This window comes from Diabrotica virgifera, chromosome 1 (assembly GCF_917563875.1).
Source record: "Diabrotica virgifera virgifera chromosome 1, PGI_DIABVI_V3a".
NCBI classification, from domain to species: Eukaryota; Metazoa; Arthropoda; class Insecta; order Coleoptera; family Chrysomelidae; genus Diabrotica; species Diabrotica virgifera.
Genome location: NC_065443.1, coordinates 305308944 through 305334066, shown reverse-complemented (window position 1 = coordinate 305334066; position 25123 = coordinate 305308944). Strand labels below are relative to the sequence as shown.

Here is a 25123-nt window from a genome sequence, read left to right as displayed (position 1 = left end):
GAAACTTTAAGCAATTTGGGAACCACACCAATGTCATATGATTTTGAACTACACCAATGACGAATTTTTTTAAATAAAAAAAATATATAAAGATGATGGTCTACAAAAATCTAATAAACCACGTGCATTCAAAAACGTTGATTTACCTGTTACCTGTTACCTGAACCTATACTATTAGAAAAAAAGTACGTGGATGACAAAAGACTCTTTCAAAAATTGGTTTGAAAAATGATTCACGCCAGAAGTTAAAACATGGTTATAAGATCATATTTTCTTTTTCAAAGTGCATTATTGCTTCCTTTTGCTCCCTGTCATCCGTCTGAAAAAGAACTAAAAACAGAGGATACATGCATCACTACGATGTTTCTTCCTTTAAACTGCACTGCACTGGCTGTTTCAACCAGTGGAACAGCATATTATTCAGTTTGTCAAGAAAGAGTACAAGAAAAAACTGCTTCTGAGAGCCAAATCAAAGGAACAGCCTATACAAAAAAAAACGTTAAAAGAACTCAACATGATTTGGTTTTTGCTATTTGTCAATCTTGGAATACCTACATTGCCACTATCAACTATTATTATCAACATTACAAAATTATGTGCAGATATCGTCACCACTGATAGCAACGATCTACAAATCACTGTCATTTCGGAAGTAATCGCGTAAACTGCGAAGACACAGATAAAGGACCCCGCAGAAACTTTATGGGAAATGGCTCTCTGTCAAATGCTCTGAAACTTTGGGTTCTGGTAGTCCTCGATATATAGAACAAAAGACTCACTGGGCACGTAGCTCCAAAAAATCATGGTTTCAAGATATAAGCCTCTGAAGTTATAGGTAAAGTGATGACGTTTGAGATGGAATAAATTCATTTTCTCGAGAATGGGCAACTCTGGAGATAAATTACGAATCAGCTCGATTTTTATTTTTAAGTTATAATTTTTTGGCATACATGTCATACTAGTGACGTCATCCATCGGGGCGTGAGGACGCAATCGATGATTTTTTAAATAAGAATAGGGGTCGTGTGATAGCTCATTTAAAAGGTTATTTAATTATCTTTTCACTAGTATAAACATTAACATAATTATTTATACAGGTTTCCCAAATTTTTTTAATTAGATTAATTGAGACAAAAAGAAGAATGTATATAATTTGTTTAATGCGAAATACATTTTACTGCTGTCAGAAAACAGAAAAAATGTTAATTTGAAAAATGAACATTGCTTTTCGCTTAAATTAAATATTCAAACTGCTAAAGGGGCAGGTGGGTGACAGCTTTAATATTTTTCCTGTTTTCGGACAATAGTAAAATGTATTTCGAATTAAATAAATTATATACATTCTTTTTTTTGTATTAATTCATTTAATTCACAAAAATTTTTTGGGCACCCTGATCAATAATTATGGTAATGTTTATATTAGTTAATAGATAATTCAATAACCTTTCAAACTAGCTATCACACGACCCCTATTCTTATTTAAAAATCATTGATTGCGTCATCACGCCCAGATGGATGACGTCACTAGTATGATATATTATGCCAAAAAAATATAATTTAAAAAAAAAATCGACCTGATTCGTAATTTATCTCCAGAGTCGTCCCTTCTGGAAAAAATTAATCTATTCCAACTCATACGTCCTCACTGTACCTACAACTTCAGAGGCTTATATCTTAAAATCATGATTTGTTGGAGCTAGGCGCCCATCGAGTCTTTTGCCGTACACATAAAGGACTACCAAAATCCAAAGTTTCAGAGCATTTGACAGAGAGTCATTTCCCATAAGGTTTCTGCGGGGTCCTTTGGGAGGTTTGGAAATCTGGTGTCGTGGAATAGATAAAAAGGAAAATATTCCTTATGGAATATCCTAATGAAGAGAGTATAAACCACTATCTGCTAAAAAAGAATGTGTGTGTACTTTGTACGCACGTAAGAAGTTATACTTCTATTATATGATTTCAACGAAATAAATATATGTACTTAAAAGTTTATTTGTATTTTATTTAATTAATAAACTAATTTTGATATTACCACTTTAAAAAATTTTTCATTAAAACACCAAAAATTAAAAAAAAAAAAAAAGGATAACAATCGTCCGTGTCAGGATTTGAACCCGGGACCTTCGCGTTATGTTGTCGAATGCTCTACCAATAACCCATCAGGGTTTTGTTTTTACGGCTTCTGGGACGTAATTACAAACGACGGTAACAAATAGATCAAGTGAAGTATTAAATATAAAAATGTTTAAAATACTTATTATCTTACTCCCAAGGAAGACAAATCCAATGACACAAAAATTATAATAAATATATTTACTATAAACACTAATATATTATTTTCAAACCTTAATTGGGCTGATACATACATAAGTTGGATGATTTAGCAACTAACAACATACTGTCGGTGTGCGCATGCGCCAGGGAATGTAAAAATTCACCCTCGTGCCTAAAGAAGTATAACTTCAAAAAGTTCATTAAAAAAAGTAAGGGATAGGATAATCTGCGGGGTTAAAATACTAGAATAATTGTCTTGAGTTTTTACAAATTTGTAGTACCTAGACATATTTTTGTATTTAATCTATATTGACTGTCTGCTTATTTTTATTCTAGGATATGAAATCTATAGGAATTCAAGTAAATACAGAAACAAAGAACATAGCAACTGTTACTGAAACAGAAGTTCAAGAAGCAGACCCTTATCAACGAAGGCAAGTATTTAATTTAAGTTAGTACTAAAAATAATAGTTTTTTTTTATTTCCTATTCTTTTGACCCCAATTCTCTACGATTTCAAGTCTATCTATCTATAAGCGAGGTTCCTACAGCCTCTGCCGCTTCTCGCATTTCGACCGCCATCTTTTTCTGTCCATCCATTCGTCTTCTTTGATGGCTCTATCTCTCATGATGTGCCATACATTTTCTTCCCAGGCAACTGAAGGCCTTCCCCTTCTTCTTTGTTGTGGTATGTAATTTAAAGCTTTCTGTTGCCATCTATCTTCATTCATTCGTTTCACGTGACCATACCACACTAGTTGTCTCGTTTCAATTCTATCTACACTGAAATACACAGTATTTGTCGTCCTTCTATTTTCATTCCTTATGTCATCTTTTTTGGATATACCACACGCTCTCCTTAGATAATCCATTTCTACTACTTCTATTCTTTTTTGATCTTTCTTCGTGATCTGCCAAACTTCTGCCCCATAAGTTATAATAGGCTCTACCAAGGTACGACAGATTGTCAATTTCGTTTTTTGTCTTATATCTTTAGACCGTAGTAGAGAGTTTAGAATGTTTACCGCCTTTTTTGCCCTGCTGCGTTCTGTTTTCGATATCTCTTTTGGTGGTGCCTTCTTTAGATATTATAGATCCGAGATATTTATATTTTTTACATGTTTTTGTGGTTCTAATTTCTAAATTTGGATCTTCTTCATCATCCCCTATTTTAAGATACTCTGTCTTTGACAGAGGATGACATGTCTTTGACATGTAGATTCCCATCTCAAAGGCTTCGATCTTCTATTCAGTGGTTGCTACAGTATCCGGGCTCCAGGTCAAACTCAGGTTACTGCATCACAGTATTATAGCCCATTTATCTCTGACTTGCCTGGTTCGTTGTGCTCGAGTTTCTGAGTAGTTGTCGTTTAAACAATTCGAGAAGATAATAACATAATTATGCAAAATTCCAACGGAGAACTATTTTTTTTTTATTTTAAACAACACCGAGGCTGTGCCTTGGTTATTTACAACTACATAGTCACAAAATATTAGACTAGTGCAAATTCTTTATTGACAATCTTAAAACTAATGTTTGTTGAGTTCTCCCCAATGGTATTCCTCATTTTTTTAGCCAGCTTAAACCTAGCATTTAGCACGCTCTATTTTTAGACATTTATTATTTACTCTAACTCAAAAGGTTTTACACTGAGTCGAAAGGTTCTCTTGAGTCTTCTCACTATTCCATGCTGATCCATAGTTGAATAGCCTCTACGTTTGCATGGTTATCAAGTCTGTTTTCATGCTTCTTTGGTCACACCTAGGTCTGTGTGCAGGTCGCTACTTCTTATGCACCAGAGAGCATTTACAATGTCCCTTAGTACTTTATTCTGAAAATTTTGAATCATTTTGATGTTGCTCGCACTGGCCCATCCCCAGAGCCATATGCCATTATGTCGATACCGGCTTCAGTACTTGTTTATACAGTAGAACCCCGAAAATCTGAACTAATTGGGAGACTAGTTGGGATTCCAAAAATTCGGATTATCCCAAAGTTAGCCTAACTAGTAGTTCAAAGCTTTAATTGTCGTTGATTTTGAGTCGCCAAACGTTCTCGTAAGTTTGTGGACAACATTTTTAGATTCAAGTTGACTAAGAGAGAACCGAAGTTTCCGAAGTTTATGTTTAACCTTATGTTTATAAATTTTAAATGTCAAAAAGTTCTATTAATCCTACATTGTTCAATTTTCTGGTTTTACTCTGTATAATAAACATGTTTTTAAGTTTTTGTCTTGAATTTTTTAATTATTTTCACTTTCCATTGTTTCGGAGTTGCCGAACGTTCGGATTAGCGGGGTTCTACTGTATATCATGAACTTATTATGTACTGATAGTTCTGAATTTCTTCGGAGGAGCCAGTACAATTTTCTATATTTGAATGGTTTGAAATAAAAGCGGTATAAGTCCATTAAACCTTGCTTTGAGATAATTGGACTTAAAAAAGTTATTTCATCACTGTAAATTACTAAAATAATTTAGGTATGAATTGTTCAACAGTAAATGGTTTGACTTCAATTAGTGCGGTCGTAAATATTATTAAATTTATTTGACCTGGCCCATTGTTAAGACCCACCCGGAGCGATAAGCCACCGAGGTAGACAGAGTTGGTCTTTTGCAATTAACACTGACTAGACGGTACTCCCATAATAAAGTCTAAAATAAATTTTATCTGAAACCGGGCCTTTTATACTATTATCGGTTAATCCGGGCTGTTTATAGTGGTAACTAATTGAATTTAACCATTTACTGTTTAACATACCATAAACTCTGATGCTTACATAAATTTTGTAAAGAGCTCATTTTTCGGTTCCAAATGTAAAAATAAAAAGAGGCGGAAAAAATTTTTATTGAAAAAAAATGTACTTATACCTTTTTTATTCTAAATAAAAGTACAGATTTGAAAATTAAACTGTTTATTTTCAGACTGGTATGAATAATATTTTATTCATTATCAGAGGATAATATTGTATTATCATCACCATCATCAGGAAATTCAAAAACTCTGGGGCTTCTGTAATTTGTACAGCTCTTCTTTTATTTTTCGCTGTATTCGATTCATACTGCAGCGATGTATAAAAATAGTGATAAATAGGAGGAATAAATTCAAGAAGAGTCTGTAAATTCTTCCATTTTTTATGTTAATTTTCGTGCAATTATTTGTACTGCAAAATAATATAAGTTTGCTGTCAAAAGATGGGCGACCAGATGACATTATCTAATGAGAAAAAGAAAATTCCTCATCCAAGGTGGATTTAAAAAAGAATGAAAAGGGCTCTTCGGTGTTATTATATTTAAAATACTGTATATCCCAAAATTTAATACTGCGGTTGTCACAGTCTCGTTTGGGATCACTCACAATTTTTTAAGTTTTGAATAAGACAAAAAATCCTCTTGTCTCGTGGAATGTACAATAAAACGCTTTGATGAGCTTTTTATCACATCTATCCAATGTTCAGGTAAAATACTCGAGGATTTTTTCTTTTCGATTTTTTAAGTAGTCCAAAAGCCCTATCGTATTCCATGTAGGTGTGCCCATATTCAAGAAATTTATGACACTTTATTAAAATTATTGAAACACGTTTTAACAAGGCTCACTGTACCTACGTAATGAATAATAAATTTCACTATGCTCGGAATCGAATATGTATTTCTCGGTATAAGTAAAGTTATACCTTTTTTATTCCAACACATTTTGAAGATTTCTTTAGTAGATTTTTCTACTAGCTCGTAGATGGCACTATATATTACTTTTGAAGCTTATACCCTTATTATTCTAAAAATATAGAATATTAAATTTTATAATATGTACTTATCTCATATTTAAAAAAACGCACTTACACCCTTTTTATTCCAAACCCTTCATTTGATGTTCAATTCTATTTTTTTTTTCTTTTTGATGCGTTCTTTCCATCTCAGCCTGACATATATAGGTTCATACCCAAATATTCTGCTGTATTGGCATAACGGAGAATTATAGGTAACCAATATCCCAATAGATATAGTTTAAATTTTTTGAATTTAGAACTTGTTTTCATTGTTTCAGCCTCACCGAAATATTCGACCAACTCAAGACTGACCTAGTAAATCTACACAGCCATATCGGAAGCCAAAGCCTGAAACTATAAATCAAAACAATAAAAATCGGCAATAAAATTTATTAATATTCTTTAGAACAAAAAATGCCAGTGTAAAAAATAAAAAACAATGTTCACTTTATACACATTTTACAAATAAATGATTTAGATAAATTAGCCACTTTATTATAAACATATGACATAATATGATGTTAACAGTTAATAAGTAACGTCACTTAAAGTCAATAAAATATAAAAAATATTTGAACAGAAAAAACTTAACGAAAATACCATTCTGACTAGATATACAAGGTGTACTAAACTCTACAAATGTTTACCACACTTTTGGTATACAAGATTGTCAAATGCCTTTTTACAGTCGCAAAATTGTGCTTGCAGATTTTCCGATAAGAAGGTTGAGTATAAAAAGATTACTACAAGATAACAGATTTTTGTGATAAATATTTTGTGTGTTTAAACTATACAGTATGGTGCAGATGAAAGGAATAAATTCGTTATTTCGTAAACCGGTGACTTTACGGAAAAATCCCGAAACAGGTCGATTTTTATTTTTAAATTATGATATTTTGGCATATATATCACACAAGTGACGTCATCCATCTGGGCGTGATGATGTAATCGATGATTTTTTTAAATGAGTATAGAGGTCGTGTGCTAACTCATTTGAAAGGTTATTCAATTCTTTATTCAGAAATATAAACATTAACATCGTTATTTATACAGGGTGTCCAAAAACAATTTTTCTTAAATTAGATTAATTAACAAAAAAAGAAGAATGTATGTAATTCATTTAATTCAGAATACATTTACTACTGTCAGAAAACAGGAAAAAAGGTTTATTCGAAAAATTAACATTGCTTTTCGCTTAAATTGATTATTCAAACTTCCAAAAAGCAGGTGCCTAGCGGGAGCTGGCTTGAACATTGAATTTAAGCTAAGAACAATGTTTATTTTTCAAATAAACATTTTTTTTCTGTTTTATGATAACAGTATTTTGTATTAAATAAATTACATACATTCTTCTTTTTTTGTCGATTAATTTAATTTAAAAAATTGTTTTTGGACACCCTTTATAAATAATTATGTTAATGTTTACATTATTGAATAGGGAATTGAATAACCTTTCAAATGAGCTAGCACACGACCCCTATTCTCATTTAAAAAAAATATCGATTACGTCATCACGGCCTGATAGGTGACGTCACGCGTGTGGTATATATGCTAAAATATCATAATCTAAAATTAAAAATCGACCTGTTTCGGGATTTTTCCTTAGTGTTGCCGGTTTACGAAATGACGAATTTATTCCTTTCATTTGTACCATACTGTATATTATATTTTAACAGACAAGAGTCTACAGTAAGATTTAAGAAAAAAACTGTTCAATAAACAACTGAAGAATCAACACTACAGCACACTCTTATCTATGATAAACACTGTCAAACGTTTAGACACCTTGCATTTGTTTTGAGCTATATTAAAAATACTTATGACGCCATCAATACATAAATGACATATGACACTTGACACTTAGTCACACTTTTACATACATCTACATAACTGTTCCGTTATATGGAAGACTTTTAAACATTTCTTTTCTTACTACTAATAAACGTAGGATTCAAAAAAATTGAGCTTAAATGAGGTAAGTTCATTAATATAACAGTGGTCTATACAGGGTGTCCCCGAAAATAGTGCGTTCCTTTAAGGTATGGATATAATACACAATGTAGAACAAAAAAGTCCTATAACATTTTTTCTAAAGTTAATCGTTTCCAAAAAAAATTACATTGTTCGCCATATAAGCGAACTTTTATTTTCATAAAATTAACTAATTTGGCATCACTGTACAAGAACTGTTTGTGATTTAGTTTATTGACACCACAAATGTAGGTCAGACAGGTACACCTGCAAAATAATTGTACCACCCCATGCCCCATGTTTGGAAATCCAACAAAACAAGAAATTGTTTGTTTGTTTAGGATGAAGACAGGGTTTAATGTAAATACTTATGGCTAAAATGCTGCAACTATTTTTGAATTGTGATTGTCTATGTTTAGAATTTTGTATACATAGTTGTCAGATTTCAATTTGCATACCAAAATGTATTTTGGTTCTTTAGCCAAACGGTTGCATTTAGAAAAATATAAGACTTTTTTGCTCTACATGGTGCCTTCTACCTATACCTTTGAGGAACGCACTATTTTCGGGGACACCCTGTATATTGTAAAAATACTTAATAAAAAATTATTATTATTTACATATATTTTCAAATTAAAAAGAAAAAATGTAATGACAAGAAGATATTGGTAGTATTGTTAATTTTTTGGGTCGCCCTTAACAGTAATGTCAACAATGATAGTAATCACAAACCTTAATAGTAAAGACAATCTTTACCCTTATGTCAAATTCTGGCATACATATAGTAACAGTGAACTCATACATTTAAGACATATGGCAAGACTTCACATTAGTCACTAGCAACATTAACTTATTTTATAGGGTATCCCAAGACTTTGACGTTTATGACACTGCTGGGAGACAAACATTGTGTGGCGACACGCTTTAATTACTATTTGTGCTAATTTTAATTTTTAATAACTTTTCTCAAAACGAAATAATATGGGTCATATAAAATTCACATTTAATATACAAACCAGATGCTAAGAAGGGCCCGTTAAGTTTTACGAAACGAAATGTATCCCTAACCAGATGTTTTTGGTGTGTTCAGTTTAACAAACTGAATTTCCCATAAATTAATTACCTTATCAGACCTTATGTCAATAACTCACTTTGGAAATGCATTCAAAGACGTTTCTTAAAACTGCAGAAATGTTTCAACTTTTAAACGCCAGATCTAAATAATTTATCGCCTTTCTGGCCAGATGGTAGAAACACAAACATATTAGCGTTTGTGGTCTTTTTCAGCCACAGCAGTCGAGATACAACCACGTGTCGCTTCACACAATCGCAGCAGGCGTCGGTCGATCAACAAACTCTCGCTGGACCAAACAGTCAAACCCTTTTACGAGATGAACAAGCACGCCTTTTAACCAAAAATAAATAAATATATTATTGTTCGTTGTTTACACTTATTTTAATTAATTCCATTTACTCAATTCCGCAGCACGGAACAATTGTGTATTCATTTATATTTGTACCACATTGTGTTTCTTAAGTTTTTTACCTTTAATAGTTTTTTAATTGTATTTTCCGAATATTTTGTTGTTTATCTTGTGTAGTTTTCAGTTGTAAAAGTACTTGAACGACTTTATTTAGTTTTAAGCAGTAAATAATTTTATACTTGAGTGAATATTTTCAAAAGTTGTTGGTAGACAATACAGACGTTGCTAGTAGGTACAAGCAAAAGATTGGCAAAATAAATAATATAGATTCACTTTCCCTCAAGGAGTCTGAGTTAACGTACAGTAGAGACAGTTTTCCAAGCGTAAGTAACATGGTCATAGCTAGTTATTTAGCATTTTTATAGGACATTTTATAGCATTTAACCATTGTTTTTGTCTCTCAGATGATTATTTAGTTCAGTTTTATGCTTAAAATGTAGCACTGATGGTAACCGATAAAACTGAAGTTTATCACGGTTACTTTGCATTCCACATTTCAATACACAACAGAAATGAGGCATATTATCTTTTTAAATTAATTCTTCCAGTGAAAATGTTAAATTAATTCTTGTACAAGACAAAATTACTAAGAAACATAACTAAAATGATCTAAAACACAATAAGAACTAACAGAATAACATTTATGTTTGCCTCCCAGCCGCCATAATGATTTAATTTTGACAGCATATTGGAATGCCTTATTAACTTTTGACGGTTATTAAGATATTTTGACAGTAACCAGAAATTCAGACGTATGATGTATGATGTACGACGTACATTACTGACGTCATCTACGTTGAGTTCCAGAATTAAAAACGCTTTATGTGGTTATGGCAAAATAAAGAAAGCAATTTGTTATGTAAACTAAATGCAAATCACTCTTTGGTTAATGAGAATCGGCGATTACTTGAACACTTCGGTCAGATATTTGTGTGAGTACTCGTAAACAACGAGCATGATAGCACCGCCTGGTCCCAACCTGAGAACTTTTGGAAGAAGGCCTTTGTATAGGGCAGCCAATCTGGAAAATAAAATTAATATTAGTATATAAAAGATTCGTTCATAACAAAAAACACATGTTACATATGGTCAGTTGTCCAATACATTGTCGAAACTTGAACCTTGAAAATATTCACCATTAACCGCTTCGTCACCCTCAGGCGTTTTGAATTGTAGTTGTATAGAAAAACACTAAAAATACCGTGGACGGCAAAGCAGACAAGTGAAGCAGTTAAGCAGCTCCAGTGGCGTAACAAACTCCGTCAGCCCCCCCCCCCCGCAGAATTGGAAATGGGGCCCCTTTAAAAAATTACCCAATGCGACATGTGTAACAAATACTATAACTATAATACTATAATACTATAATACTATAATACTATAATACTATAATACTATAATACTATAATACTATAATACTATAATACTAATACTATAATACCTATACGTGTTACAGCCCAGTAAATCAACGTAAAATATGGCGATACCGGGTAATTTTCAGTGTCACCACCGAAGTGGTCAACTCAAGACTTTTCGAGTTATTTATAAGTAAAAATGTTTATTGTTCAACAAAAAAACACGTTTTTAGGCGATTTTTCGCAAATAGTTTAAAGAGTAAGTATTCGATCGAAAAGAATATTGTTAGCAAAAATGTATCTAGCTTATAAAAAAAAGTGAAACAAAAATGAAGAAACTCAGTAAAAGAAAACTTGTAGCTCATAAAAAGATTTTCTTATTCGTCAAATTTCAAATCGAATATTTCAACGTGAAATAACCAAAAAATGAAATACTGTTCGGGGAAACTCATTAGAACTTTTTTAAAGTGTTTAAAAGAAGCTTTATTTTTTACAAAAGTTTCTAGCATCAAAACTAAGCAAGTTACGCTCAAAATACAGTTCATCCCATTTTTTGGTAAAAAATTGTGAAAATCTCCCCCTATTTAGCACCCCAAATGAAACTAATCATTATCGCCTTACAAATTACCTAACTTTTTTATACGACCTGTAAGTTTCACTGGTTCAAAGTGCTTATTTTTAAAAGGGTTCTAGTTTAAGGGCTTGAACGGGTCACTAATCACGAGTATATTTAATATTAAGATTATACGATGATGATCTGAAAATCCCAAAGAGTAGATGCAATTTGTAATGTTTTTACTAGATTACTACCTGTAGTAACTTATCTTGATTTGACTACTGCAATCAACCTACCCAACTGTTATTAAACTCTTAGAAATAAATCGACATCTAAAAGAACTACTTCACCAATTATAAAAAAAAGTTGTTCAGTCAAGAAACCGATTGCCTTTAAAACCTGCAGAAGTTATCAATAACTTGTCAAATGGTATTCAAGTGGTAATTAATAAGAGTTCTTACCCTTCCTCTCGATACACAATGGCCATGGAGTTGAGCGTTGTTCTGTATTTGATTTCACCAACCACTGGTTGAGGTCCTTGGATTCTGGATTTTGCCACGTCGAATGGAATATTTAAACACGACGCTACACTGCCCGAAATGAAGCCGAGTCCAATCTTCTTGAAGAATTCTGTGTAAGGATTCTAAAACGGAAAAAATGTTAATGGTTTTATTGATTGTGTTAAATGTAGTAAATGTATAAATGGTTTTCAGTGCACTTTAGATTTAAAATTGATTGGTTTGATGTCCGTTTGACGATTTACTAACTTCTATTCTATATTCTCGAAGCCAATATTTGACACCAATTATTTGGTCTGAAATGATACATTTTATTTACAACAGTTTAGGACTCTAATAGTTCATGAATGGAAGATTGTAATGCTAGAGTGACAATTACAATAGAAATATTGGCTGAATAATAGCAACTCAACGAAATGCCAAGTATTTGATCCACTTCCCATATAGCACACAACGTCCGATGTACGTCCATATAACGTACATTTAAAGTCCAAACGTCCATGGACCAAAACTGGACGTACTATGTACGTACATTACGGGACGTCCATTGGACGTTTGATTTAAACGTACATTGGACATCCATTTGTGGTCCATGGATATTTTACACAAGAAGCGACTATTATATTAAGTCCCAATACAAACTAAATGAGAATCTTCTTGACAACGTTGTCGCTCTTCGCGCTATCGGTCGTGAAAGGTAGTATTAGGCAGGTACTTTTAGGGGATTATCGCTGTTAATTGTTGTGGAATACTGAAGGAGGGTTTATTTATGATAATTCACAGACTGGCAAACCTGCTTGTAATATACAACAACGGTACTGACTCTAAAAATAGTTTGGAACAGAAACAGAACAGAGATTAAACCTCTTTTAATGTGCATGCTTCCCAAGGGGTCATTATCTGAATCTCGTCTTTATGAAAATACATCCTGTAATATATTTGTGTTTTCTGTTTATCGTGCAAGTGCAGTCGTGCATTAATGAAGTTCCTAGTTCCTATAATAAAGTATATATTATAATGAAGTTATAGTAAAGAGAAATAAAAAAGGTCTTTTGTGTAATATTTTTAAGTATAAGTTTAGTGTTATAAGGAACTATTTCCTATAAAGGCTTTTTGCTATGTATTCACAAAATTATGGATACTAGATTGCTTTCTGAAAAGTGCCCTACAAATGTCAATAAGACGTACATTTAATGTATATAAGGTGTACACTGAAAGCTCCAATACAACGTACAATGTACGTTTGAAGCGGATGTTCTATAGACGTCCAATTTTGTGAACTCTGGACATTCGTTGGACGTCCATCAGATGTCCATTGTACCTTAGCGGGACGTCCATTGGACGTTCCAATGTACACAGATGTACGTCCATTGGATGTCCATAAAACGTACTTGTGCTATCTGGGTTCTTAGGGTACGAACATGCCGAAGATACATGGATGAGCGCGGTGTAGATCGCGATCGCGGTTTATATCGATGACGGGCAGAACATACCAAAGATACCTTCCTTTCAGTGTTCTTTGCGATTTCTGTACACAGCACACCCCCACCTAGCAATGCCAGTTCCGTGTTAACGAGTGAAACGACGATTGTCGCATCAGCCAGTGGTAGGGCGGGTAACTATATGCCATATGGCGATAAATTCAAAAGGCCTGTAAAATTAACTGGGAATGAGAACTCATTTTAATGTAAAAGGAAAATCAATATAACCTTAAAATAACAAAAGAAAACAAAATCCTTATCCTATACGATAATACTTATTATATCGTTGAGTGATAAAAATATATCTGTATGTATTTATCAATCAACGTTTATAATTCGTATACTATTTGGATTTTCTTTGTGTTATTTTGAGGTTATATTTATTTTCCATTACATTAAAATACCAAAGTGGTTAAAAAATTAAAGAATAAAACAGAATACAACCTTTATTTATAAAAATGTTTATATGTATGTTCATAAAATATTTTTGATATCAATTATCAATGTAAAAACTTAAAACACAACTACCTTATTACACATACCTATATTTACACAATATTACTATTTATTCATCAGTTTAAACCACACGACAATTGTATACATTTGGAATAAAACACAACTGCTGTAATTCACGTTGCACTTTTTGTTGCTGGATGGACTACATATTTTGTATTCTGTCTAAATCTTGACCCGAGGATTAGCGGCGTGTAATTTGGGTTGCCTTTGCCTATATAAACTTGAATCAACGAAATGGGTCTTTTGAGTTATTTAAAACGCTGAAAAGACCATTTACTGATAATACTGATAATGAAAAGCGATATTTACTGCGGTTGCATGATATTTAATATTAAAATAGTATTGGATGTGGTAGAATGTAGACTCTTTGTATAATTACCAGTTAAACAGTGAAGCCGTTAGATCAATTTTCCGATTCAATCATTTCTACTGTTCACAGTTCTGTGTTTGTGTTTGCTTTTGAGTAGGTATTTCATTTTCTTGACAACGAAAATGTTCGGTGTGAAAAGAATTAATCAGTGCGTGGAATGCGGAAAAGTGTATAAACATAAACATGATTTAAAAAGACATGTAAAAAGTTCGCATCCCGACAAATTGGATAGAATTGCCCCTTTAGTGCTTAAAGGCAACGTCTATATGTGCACACAATTGTGATAAACAATTTAGACATAAGTCAAGTTTAAACTTTCATGTCAAACAAATGCACACAAATGTATCAGTTTCTGCTTCGGTTTCTGCAGAAACTAAAACATTTCAACATAAATGTTCTCTGTGTAATTATCATGCAACTTTTAAAAAGGAGTATTTTTTGAATAATAAACAGGGTCATAGCCACCTTTACTTAACGTAAAGTAAAGGTGGCTATGACAGAATCCGTTTCCCGATTCAAGTTTATATAGGCAACACAAATTACACACCGCTAATCCTCGGGTCAGGATCTAGAATCGAGTCTATTTTGCACTATTTAAACGCTATTTATGAAAAAATAAAACAAATACATATGGCGTCGTATTTTTCTCAAGGAAATGAAAACTGACAAAGAAAAGAAAGTGACAGAATACAGAACGAACGACGTGCAGAAACCTGCAGAAATGAGGCTAGTAGTGCCATCCCGTGCAAGGGCGCAAACTAGCAAACGTGCGTTGACCTTGAATATCCCTGTTACATTGCTAGGTGAGGGTGTGCTGTGGTTTCTATATTTTTTTTTTATTTATTTATTTATTGCTTATTTACAATCTACTTCAATACAGTAATAAGTAAATATAATGTATGTTCTTGGCTTGTGGCAGGTGTCGTCCATTGACGACTCTCTGGAATTTACCTAGCAGCTAGGTCTTCTGGCCAAAGTCTTTTCAGACGTCTGTCAACCAGTGGGGGGTTGAATAATTCATCTATGAGATGGTTTGGATGGTCTGCGCTGCGATTCATGTACCTTCTGGAGTGGTCAGCAATCACATCATTGATGAAGGGGATGTTGAGGTCTGCATGAAGGGTTTGGTTTGACACATACCAGGGGGCTTTAGCTAACATACGAATAGTTTTTGACTGGAATGTCTGTAGTATTTTGGTGTTGGATGGTTTGCTACAGCCCCACAGCTCGATTCCGTATGTCCACACTGGTTTGAGTATTGTTTTATAGATGGTCAGTTTGTTTTCTAATGAAAGTTGCGATCTTCTGTTGATTAGCCAGCTCATATTTTTAACTTTTAGGTCGAGGTGTCGTCGTTTGGCTGCAATATGTGATTTCCAAGTAAGTTTTTCGTCTAGATGAAGGCCCAGGTACTTTACTTCTGTTTTTATTGGTATAGGTGAATTATTTAGGTGTAGTTGTGGACATCTAATTCTTCGATTTGTGAAATTTACTTGACAAGACTTGTTTGTGTTGACGTTTATTTTCCAGCATTTCAGCCAGTCTTCTAGTTCATTGAGATGATTTTGCAATTTGTTAAATGCTAATATTTCGTTGATGTCTGATGCTAGTATACCAGTGTCATCCGCAAATGTTGCCATTAGTGTATTTTCGCTAATAGGAATATCAGCAGTGAAGATTTGGTAAAGGAATGGGCCAAGTACACTGCCTTGAGGTACTCCGGATTTTATTTGGTGGTAGTTGGATAGAGTACCTTCGTATTTAACTTGGAAGTATCTGTCGGATAAGTGTGATTTAAGGAGGAGGTAGATTTGGTCAGTTAGCTGAGTTTTTATTTTAAAGAGAAGACCCTCGTGCCACACTCTATCAAATGCTTGCTGTATATCGAGAAATGCTGATAGACATATTTGTTTCCCTTCTAGGCTCTCTTTTATTTTGTTGACTAATCTATGGCACTGTTGTATGGTTGAGTGATTTGAGCGAAAACCAAACTGATGATCTGGGATAAGGTTTTCTATAGGTATTATTGTTTCTATTCTGTTAAGGATTAACCTTTCGAATACTTTTGATAAAGTCGGAAGGAGACTTATTGGTCTGTACGAACTGGCTTCAGTTAGAGGTTTACCAGGTTTAGGTATCATTATAATTTGTGCATACTTCCATTGCACTGGAAAATAACATAGTCTCAGGAGGCTATTAAAAATAATAGTTATTAAGACGACACCTTTTCTTGGGAGTTTTTTTAAGATTTCGCCAGTTATGAGGTCAAATCCTGGAGCTTTATGAGGGTTAAGCAGGTTGATTTCGTTACGGACTTCATTTGGTGAGAAGTATTTTAGTGGTAATGATAGCTGACAGGGTGCATTGAGGAAGTCTCTCTAATTTTCTCGTCGTTAATATCGTTGGCCTCTGGGGTGGAGAAGACGGTTGATAGATGTTCTGCAAATCTGTTGGATTTTTCTATATCTGATCGAGCCCAGGCTCCATCATTTTTTCTAATTGGTGATTTCATTACTACCGGCTTTTTGAATTTCTTTGTGGCTTTCCAAAGAGAGTTGTCGTCAAGAGAAAGGTTTGTGACATATCTTTCAAAGGATTCGTTTTTGGCTGTTTGGATAGCGGAATGAAGTCTGTGTGTGAGTCTGTTAAGATTTGTTTTATCTATCGCGTTTCTTGTTCTTTGCCATTTGTGACGGGCTCTTCTTCTCTCTTCTACTAGTGTTCTAATATGGAGGGGTATACTATACCTTTCATCGATGGTTTTTTCCTTTACAGGAGTAGCTTTCCAAGCGGCCTGTTGTATTTGTTCCGTTAAATATTTTACAGCTTCTTCAATATCGTTTTTGTGCTTGAGTCGAATGTCAAGAGATATTTTATCATTTATTTCTTCTTTGAATTGAACCCAATTCGTGTTACTGGAACATAGCCTTGGTGCAGGAGTTTTCCAAATTATATTGGTACTTAAGGTAATCAAGATGGGACTGTGGTCCGAATGGAGATCAAAACTGGGGGTGATGTCGCTGTGTATTTCAGGTATTCCCTTAGTTATAGCAAAGTCTAACAGATCAGGAATTTTGTTGTTATCAGTGGGCCAGTATGTGGGGGTACCAGTTGTTAGGTATTTCAGGTTATTATCTTGTATGATCTTTAATAGATTTCTGCCTTTTGGAGATATCAGTCTTGCTCCCCAGGTTGTATGTTTTGCATTCCAGTCCCCTGCCACTAGGAAATGTGAGCCAAGTTGTTCAAAAAACTCTCTGTATTCCTCCAGATTGATGGTGTGGCGTGGTGGGCTGTAGATAGAAGCTATTGTTAGTGGAAAGGTGAGCGCATGTACTTTTATGATAGTACTCTGAATTTTGTTGGTGATATATGGAGCAAGTTCGTAGTGTTTTATAGCTGTACGAATTATTACAACTGAACCAGCATGGGCTGTTCCATCTGGATGGTTTGCGTAATAGACAGAGTAGTGTGGAATTTTTATAAAAGACCTCTCAGTTGTGTGACTCTCGGATATAAGTAGGATGTCTATTTTGTTTAATTTTAGAAATAGTATAATTTCTTGCACATGGTTTGTTAGACCATTTGCGTTCCACTCTGCTATTCTAAGTGAGTTAGCCATTACGACGTTCTATTTATCACTGTTGTAAGCATGCTTAGTATCATGCTGTTTTGGTTTATCAATTGTGCAAACATATTTTTAAATTCGTTGAGGAACTCTGTAAGTTTATTTGAAAGGTCTGAATTATTGTTGTTGTCTTGTGAAGAAGTATTAGTTGCTGCAACTTGAGCATATGTTACATGTGATTGGTGTATGTGGTGAGCATTAGTGTTATTATTATTTAGGCTTGCAACTCTAGGTATAGGAATGCTGCTTGTTATATTTTTGTTTTTCGAATTGACTAGGTCTTTATATATAGCACATCCTTTATAGTTTGCTGGATGATTGCCATTACATAAGGCACATGTTGCTGGTGTGTCGCGTGCTTTTTTGCAGGTTTTTGTGTCATGTGATCCTCCGCATTTAACACAGGCGAATGGCCTTAGGCAGTAACTTTTTGAATGCCCGTATTTTTGACACCTTGTGCATTGAACTATTGTATTTTTTATTCTAGGTGGTTCTACTGTTATTATGCAGTTTCGTAGGACTTGTAGGTTAAATATGTTTTTGTTGTTTTCGTTTGGCTCTATATCGACAAAGAATAAGGGCAATGGTTCTTTGGTAACTCTATGTCTAACATTAATTATGTTGCGAACTTTAAAACCCTTATTATTTAATTCATGCGAGATATCTGCTGTGGGTATTGAATGGTGTAATCCTCTTATGACAACTCTATAGGCCCTCTCTTGTTTCGGTTGGTAAGTGTGATGTACAATGTTTTCTTTTCTAAGGTGCTGCATGAGTGTCCTGTAGGTGTCTGAGTTTGTAGGGTTAATTTTTACTGTATTATTTGAAATGGTTTTGGTGTAATAGGTTTCTGCCGCAGTTGCAGTTGAAAGGTTTGCTATCATAGCACTATAGTCAGTAACTCCATAAATATAGATTGGTGGCGGTGAGGGATCTTTTTTGGTGATATTTGTGTTTTGTGTATTTGATAAATTGTCTGTTTGTTCATCTAGATTTTCTTTTGAGAGGGAATCAAATCTGTTTTGTGTTTGGATTTGGTTGGACTTTTCTGAAGTTGTTTGTCTTTTCATCATTTTTCTCTTATTGGCAACTTCTTGCCAAGGATGTTTATTTTGGTTTTCTGTTTCGTTAAGTTCTATGTCGCTATCGCTATCTGTGTAGTTATTGGTGTTTTGTGTTGATGAGAGTGAGCATTGAGGGTTTGTGGATAATGTTGTGTATTGTGACTGAATAGGGTTTTGAGTGTTTTGAATATTTTGTGCAGTTGATTGACTAGGAAATTGTACTTGGTTTGGTATAGCTATTTGGGTTGGAATAGGTATTTGGTTTGAGCATGACATTTGATTTGTTATCTGGTTAGATGGTGTTTGATTAAAATACAAAAATGGTACTTGCGGTTTTACTGCTGTTTGGTTTGACTGGTTCTGGTTATTTATTGTTGGGACATCCTGTATAGTATTCATTTGTTGATAAATTGGTTGGCCATTATTATCAAATCCTAATAAGTTCCCCGAAGGGAACATATTTCTTTTGTTTGTTTCACTAATCACTTGGTTTTTGTTACTTTTCACTTTAACAATTTTTTGATGCTGATAAGATAATTACTAGTTAATTAGGTAGTTTTACGATAAGGAAGTTCTCTGGCGCTTTTAATGACGGTACATGTTCACGCTTCGAGAATCAAATTGCTACTCGGTTTCTATATAACCAAAACTTGTCGCAATCTGATTACAACAAGAAATGAATAAATACACCAGCCGTATCTCCGGCGAATGTCACGTGGATTAAAAATCACCGATAAACTTTAATTTACCACGCGATCAACAGCTCGATCGCGATGTAAAACAAACTGTTTTGTTTTGGCATCGACATCGCTGCAAACCGCGATGATGGGTCGCGAGGGGGAACGGGTGACCCATCCTTGGTATGTGCGATATCATAAGAAAATGAAGGTTTGTTTTGACATCGATGTAGTGACCGCGATCGCGACCTACACCGCGTACATCCATGTATCTTCGGCATGTTCGTACCATTAGTGACTATAAGAGATGCAGCAAAATATTTTTTTAATTCAGGAAACAATAGATATAGCCCAGTCGGGATAGCATTTGACCTTGCATTAGGAGCTGCCCCAAATTTTATTTTTTCTAATCTTTAGGAAGGGTCAATATTAGTATAAATTTAAAATCTCGACTGAATTCCACCGTTGCGTTAGCCGCCATCTTGATTTTAAACGAGAACCGTTTTTGCTCAATATCTCCGCCATTTTCAATTTTTTGACAAAAAGTGTAGAAACTAAAATTGTTGAAAATGCGATTGTCTATAATTTCATTTATTATAATTTTTTTCGCGCGGTCGATATTTTCCGAGTTATGAGGGGAAAATGTGACAGTTGTAGCATAATTATTGAATTATTGAATTATCTCGTTTATTATTAGTTTTACAACAAATATTTACCTATACAAAAATGAAGAGAATTAAATTTTGTACAATTTTGATACCGTTCATTTTTTTGATAAAATCAATATTTAAGGTAGTACGTAACGTACGTATGTCGTAAAGTTGCGAGCGTAAGACCTGATTGATTTTGTAGCAATTGTTTTTGTTCAATATCTCCGCCATTTTCAACTTTTCGACAAAAAGTGTAAGAACTGAAATTGTTGCAATTACGATTTACTACAATTTTTCGAGAGAACCAGTGGCGGGTCTACAAGGGGGGAACTGGGAAAATTCCCCCCAACAGGGTCCAAAATTAAAAAAAATTGTTGGAACATCACGATATATTAGCTGACATAAAACTTAAAATATCGACAGATAAATTCAAACAATAAAACCCGCTAGTTAATAAAATTAAGTGAACTTAATGTATATAATGCCTTTATATGTCTTTTATATACTTAGTTTTGTTGATGTTTCATTGAAAGTTTCAAAAATTGTATAAAATATAATTCTCTTTATTTTGGTTTATGTACAATTATGTCGTAAAGTTAATAATAAATGAGACAATTCAATAATTATGCTTCCCCTCCGCTTCCATTATTTTCCCCCTTAACTCGGAGAATATTGATCGTATAAAAAAATTGTGCCAAAGAAATTGTAGGAAATTGCATTTCCAATAATTTTCTTTGTCACCATTTATGTCGAAAAGTTGAAAATGGCAGAGATATTAAGCAACAACAGTTCTCATTTAAAATCAATATGGCGGCTAATGCAACCGCGCAACTCAGTCGAGATTTTAAATTTACACTACTATTGATCTTTCCTAAAGGATATAATTATAAAACTTGGGGCAGCTCGGATACAAAATTCAATTCAATAATTATGCTCCCCCACCACTTTTTACTATTTTCCCATGTAACTCGGAAAATATCAACCGCATGAAAAAAATTGTTAAAAAGAAATTGTAGGAAATTATATTTTGAACAAGTTTAGTTGAAAATGGCGTAGATATTGAACAAAAACAATTGATATAAAATCAATCCGGTCTTATGCTCGCGCCATTACCGCATACGTACCTACTACCTTAAATATTAATTTTAGCAAAAAAATGAAAGAGATCAAAATTGTGTAGAATTTAATTCTCTTCTTTTTTGTACAGGTACATATTTGTTGTAAATCTAATAATAAACGAGATAATTCAATGATTATGCTCCAACTGTCACTATTTTCCCCTCATAACTCGGAAAATATCGACCGCACGAAAAAATTATAATAAATGAAATTATATAAAATCGTATTTTCAACAATTTCAGTTTCTACACTTTTTGTCAAAAAATTGAAAATGGCGGAGATATTGAGCAAAAACGGTTCTCGTTTAAAATCAAGATGGCGGCTAACGCAACGGTGGAATTCAGTCGAGATTTTAAATTTATACTAATATTGACCCTCCCTAAAGATTAGAAAAATAAAATTTGGGGCAGCTCCTAATGCAAGGTTAGGCCTGTTATTCGTCTAACCCGACTGGACTAATAGAAATGGTACAAAGATTAATACACCATCGTAGCAGATAAACGAAATTCATTAGTATTTGATCCATATTTGAAGTATTTGATCATCATCCAGCCTTCTGGGGTCCAAAGTTGAACATAGTCCTCCCCTAATTTCTTCTCGTTCTGTCTGCCTTGAGTTTCCTGCAGTCATTTAACGTCATCGCTCCATTGTGTAAGTGGTCTAAGAACCCTGTCTCTAAGAGGCAATCCAAGTAACGACCGTTTCATTCTTCTTTGAGAGATTGGATGCTGTGGTCTGGGTTAAGGAAAGTGTTTTGGGCGGCGTCAGCCATGATTGGAATCACACATTGTATTTGATAAACTTCGTTTAAATAAAAAAAAAGAAAGAAAGTTGAAATAAGAACAAAACCACATACTACTGATGGAAGCCAGAAGAGATCCCAATGAGACATTACTTGTTAATTTTGTTTTGATCTTTTCTGGATACTGAAGACTTTTTTCTTTTTGTATATTCTTACACAACGATGTTTGGATGTAAATCAAGAAATACGAGCATGTTATATATTATTTTATACAAGCTTTGACAGGTTTATCACAAGCTGAGAGTAAATTATTGAATGTAAGAACACAGATAATAAAGAGCTGAGAATAAGTTTGAATCTATATTGGAATCAGAAAGCTAAGGTTAAAGTGAAAGATAAGACAACCCAAGGGGTAGAATTACTTGGAGGAGTTAGACATGTCAAATATCTGTCAAAAGGTCCTATTATCATTTAGTATTAGTAATCTGACTGTAGTAGTATCTGACTAACAAGAGACACTTTTAATGTAGTGATTTCTCCTTGCCTTCTACTCCCTCATGCAATTGATAATTTCTCTGATTACTCCGCCTTTTGTGCTTATTTACTAACACAAGAGCATACAGGTCTTTTCGCTTGCTAAATAAGACTCTCAAATAAAAACATATGCTATGAAAATGCTAACTATAGTTCAAGATATTATGCGAAAGTAACAAAAAGATATACAAGTCAACGTAAATGATATGTAACTCAAATATACACTCCAAATCGAATATTTTACTACTTACTTCATATTCTGGCACCATCCCCTTCACAGAATGATAAAATCCGAAATAAAACATATTAAATATGGAATTTCTCGCAACAGTAGCCGTAAGTCCTTTGTTTAAACCCCTCAAACCGAACCCATTTTCCTGTATAATGACTCTCGTTACAGCCCAAGTGCTAGGGACTTCACTGGATTTAGCTTTGTTGGATTGTAGAGACACCTTCACTACTTCAAAGGGGTTGACAAGAACGGCCTCAGTGGCTCCTGCTCCCAATCCTGCCAAGGAAAAGGTCTAAAAAAGTTTAAATAAAAATTAAGTAATTAATTATTTGCAAGATGATATACAGGGTGTCCAGAAACTATACCGACAAACGAAGACAGGAGATTCCTCAGATAATTTTAAGTCAATTTAACCAAATTCATCTAGTCGAAAAATGCTTCCTAAGGGAGCTAGAGCTCTTTGAAAATGGCGTCTTTTAATTAGTTTTTCTTAAATACCTCCAGAACACTTCTAGTTAGGAAAACGAAAATTGGTACACATATTTATATTCCAGAGAAAATTCGATTTCATCCATTGTGAATTTCTAGTACCAGTCATAGGCGTTCGTTTTGGGTGGGGCAACTGTTATTTTATCGCATAACTTTTTTGTCTTCAACTTTAAGGCATTTTTGATACTGGATTATTAAATTGTGACGTATTCTAGTACTAAAAGATGATCTTGCTTTAAGTCGGTAGGACACGTCGCTTTCTAGAAAAATCGATTTGAAAATTTTTCGTTTCCTAAATTTGAAAAAAAATTGAAAATTTTTTTCAAAAAAAAAACAGTGTAATTTACCAACTTAAAAAAGCAAGAGTAACTTTTAGTGCTAGAATATCTCATAATTCAATAATCTAGTGCCAAAAATTCTTAAAAATTAAAGCCAAAAAATATGCGATAAAATAACCGTTGACCTACCCAAAACGGACGCATATAAACGGCATTAGAAATTCGCAATTAATGAAATCGATTCATCTCTGGAATATAAATAAACGTACAAGTTTTCGTTTTTCTAAATAGTTTCTTTTTGAATTTTTTTTTTATATTCAAAACACGAAAAATTTTCAAATCGATTTTTCTAGAAAACGGTGTATCCTATCGACTTAAAGTAAGAGTACCTTTTAGTACTATAATAATACCTTACATTTTAATAATCCAGACTCAAAAATGCTTAAAAATTAAAAACAAAACAGTTATGTGATAATATAACTGTTGCCCTACCCAAAACGGACGCCTATGACCGGTACTAGAAATTTGCAATCGGTACTAGGAATTTCCGATGAAATCGATTTACTTCTGGAAGATAAATATGTGTACCAATTTTCGTTTTTCTAAATAAAAAGCGTTCTGGAGATATTTAAGAAAAACTAATTACCATCTTCAAATAGCTCTAGCTCCTTTAGGAAGCATTTTCGGACTAGATGAATTGGGTTAAATTGTCTTAAAAATATCTGAGGAATCTCCTGTCTTCGTTTGTCGGTAGAGTTTCTGGACACCCAGCTGATGGCAAAAAACGCAACACCATTTGTTGCTTCTGTGATAAATCTAGGTTTTGTTTGGGTGTTTGGATTGGCGGTAAGACGTTTTTAGGTGAAAGACGAAATATAGTCTTGGCTGGTGAACATCAAAACAACCTAGCATTATGATTACCTCTAGTTGTTATTAACGGCACATTGACAGCTTGACGATATATCACACCTCCGCTCAAACAGTGTCACAACTCAAAAAAAAATAAAAACTGTTTTATTGCACCCACAGTTTAATAAAACTAATGCCTTAAAACTATTTTTTTAGTTTTCTTTAAAGTTGCTTTCTTAAAAGCAATCATTAAGCTATATTAAAGCCAAACGCTCTTAACTGAATCAATTTGGTTATCGTAAAGACAAAACTATGCTTCTTGTTAGAAACAATAAAACTACACTCATCTCCTCTTCTTTCATGTCCAAAATGGTCGGCCATTTGTTTTAGAGCGAAACAGTGGTGTAAAAAGTGGAAGTACAGTTACTATGAATGAAATAAGTCGCAAGTACTTAAAATATAAACGAACTGGTCATTACGGCTTATTTTTCAAAGAATACAACACAAGCAGCAATACGATGCCTCGATTTTAAGGTTAGATTAACATTAAAACCGAGTGGCATTATTGATAGC

At 33.6% G+C, this 25123-nt stretch overlaps 1 protein-coding gene across 1 annotated transcript in view; it reads right to left on the bottom strand.

Moving 5' to 3' along the window:
• Positions 1–6415: 6415 nt before the first annotated feature.
• The window catches only part of LOC126885841 (mitochondrial 2-oxodicarboxylate carrier), a 34571-nt gene continuing 15863 nt past the window's right edge, over positions 6416–25123 (bottom strand). The window contains exons 4-6 of the mRNA XM_050652598.1: positions 22954–23226; positions 11865–12046; positions 6416–10516 (exon numbers count right to left, since the gene is read on the bottom strand). Coding sequence (XP_050508555.1) covers positions 10399–10516; positions 11865–12046; positions 22954–23226 — 573 coding nt within the window. The 3' untranslated portion in view covers positions 6416–10398. The remainder of the gene's footprint in view (positions 10517–11864; positions 12047–22953; positions 23227–25123) is intronic.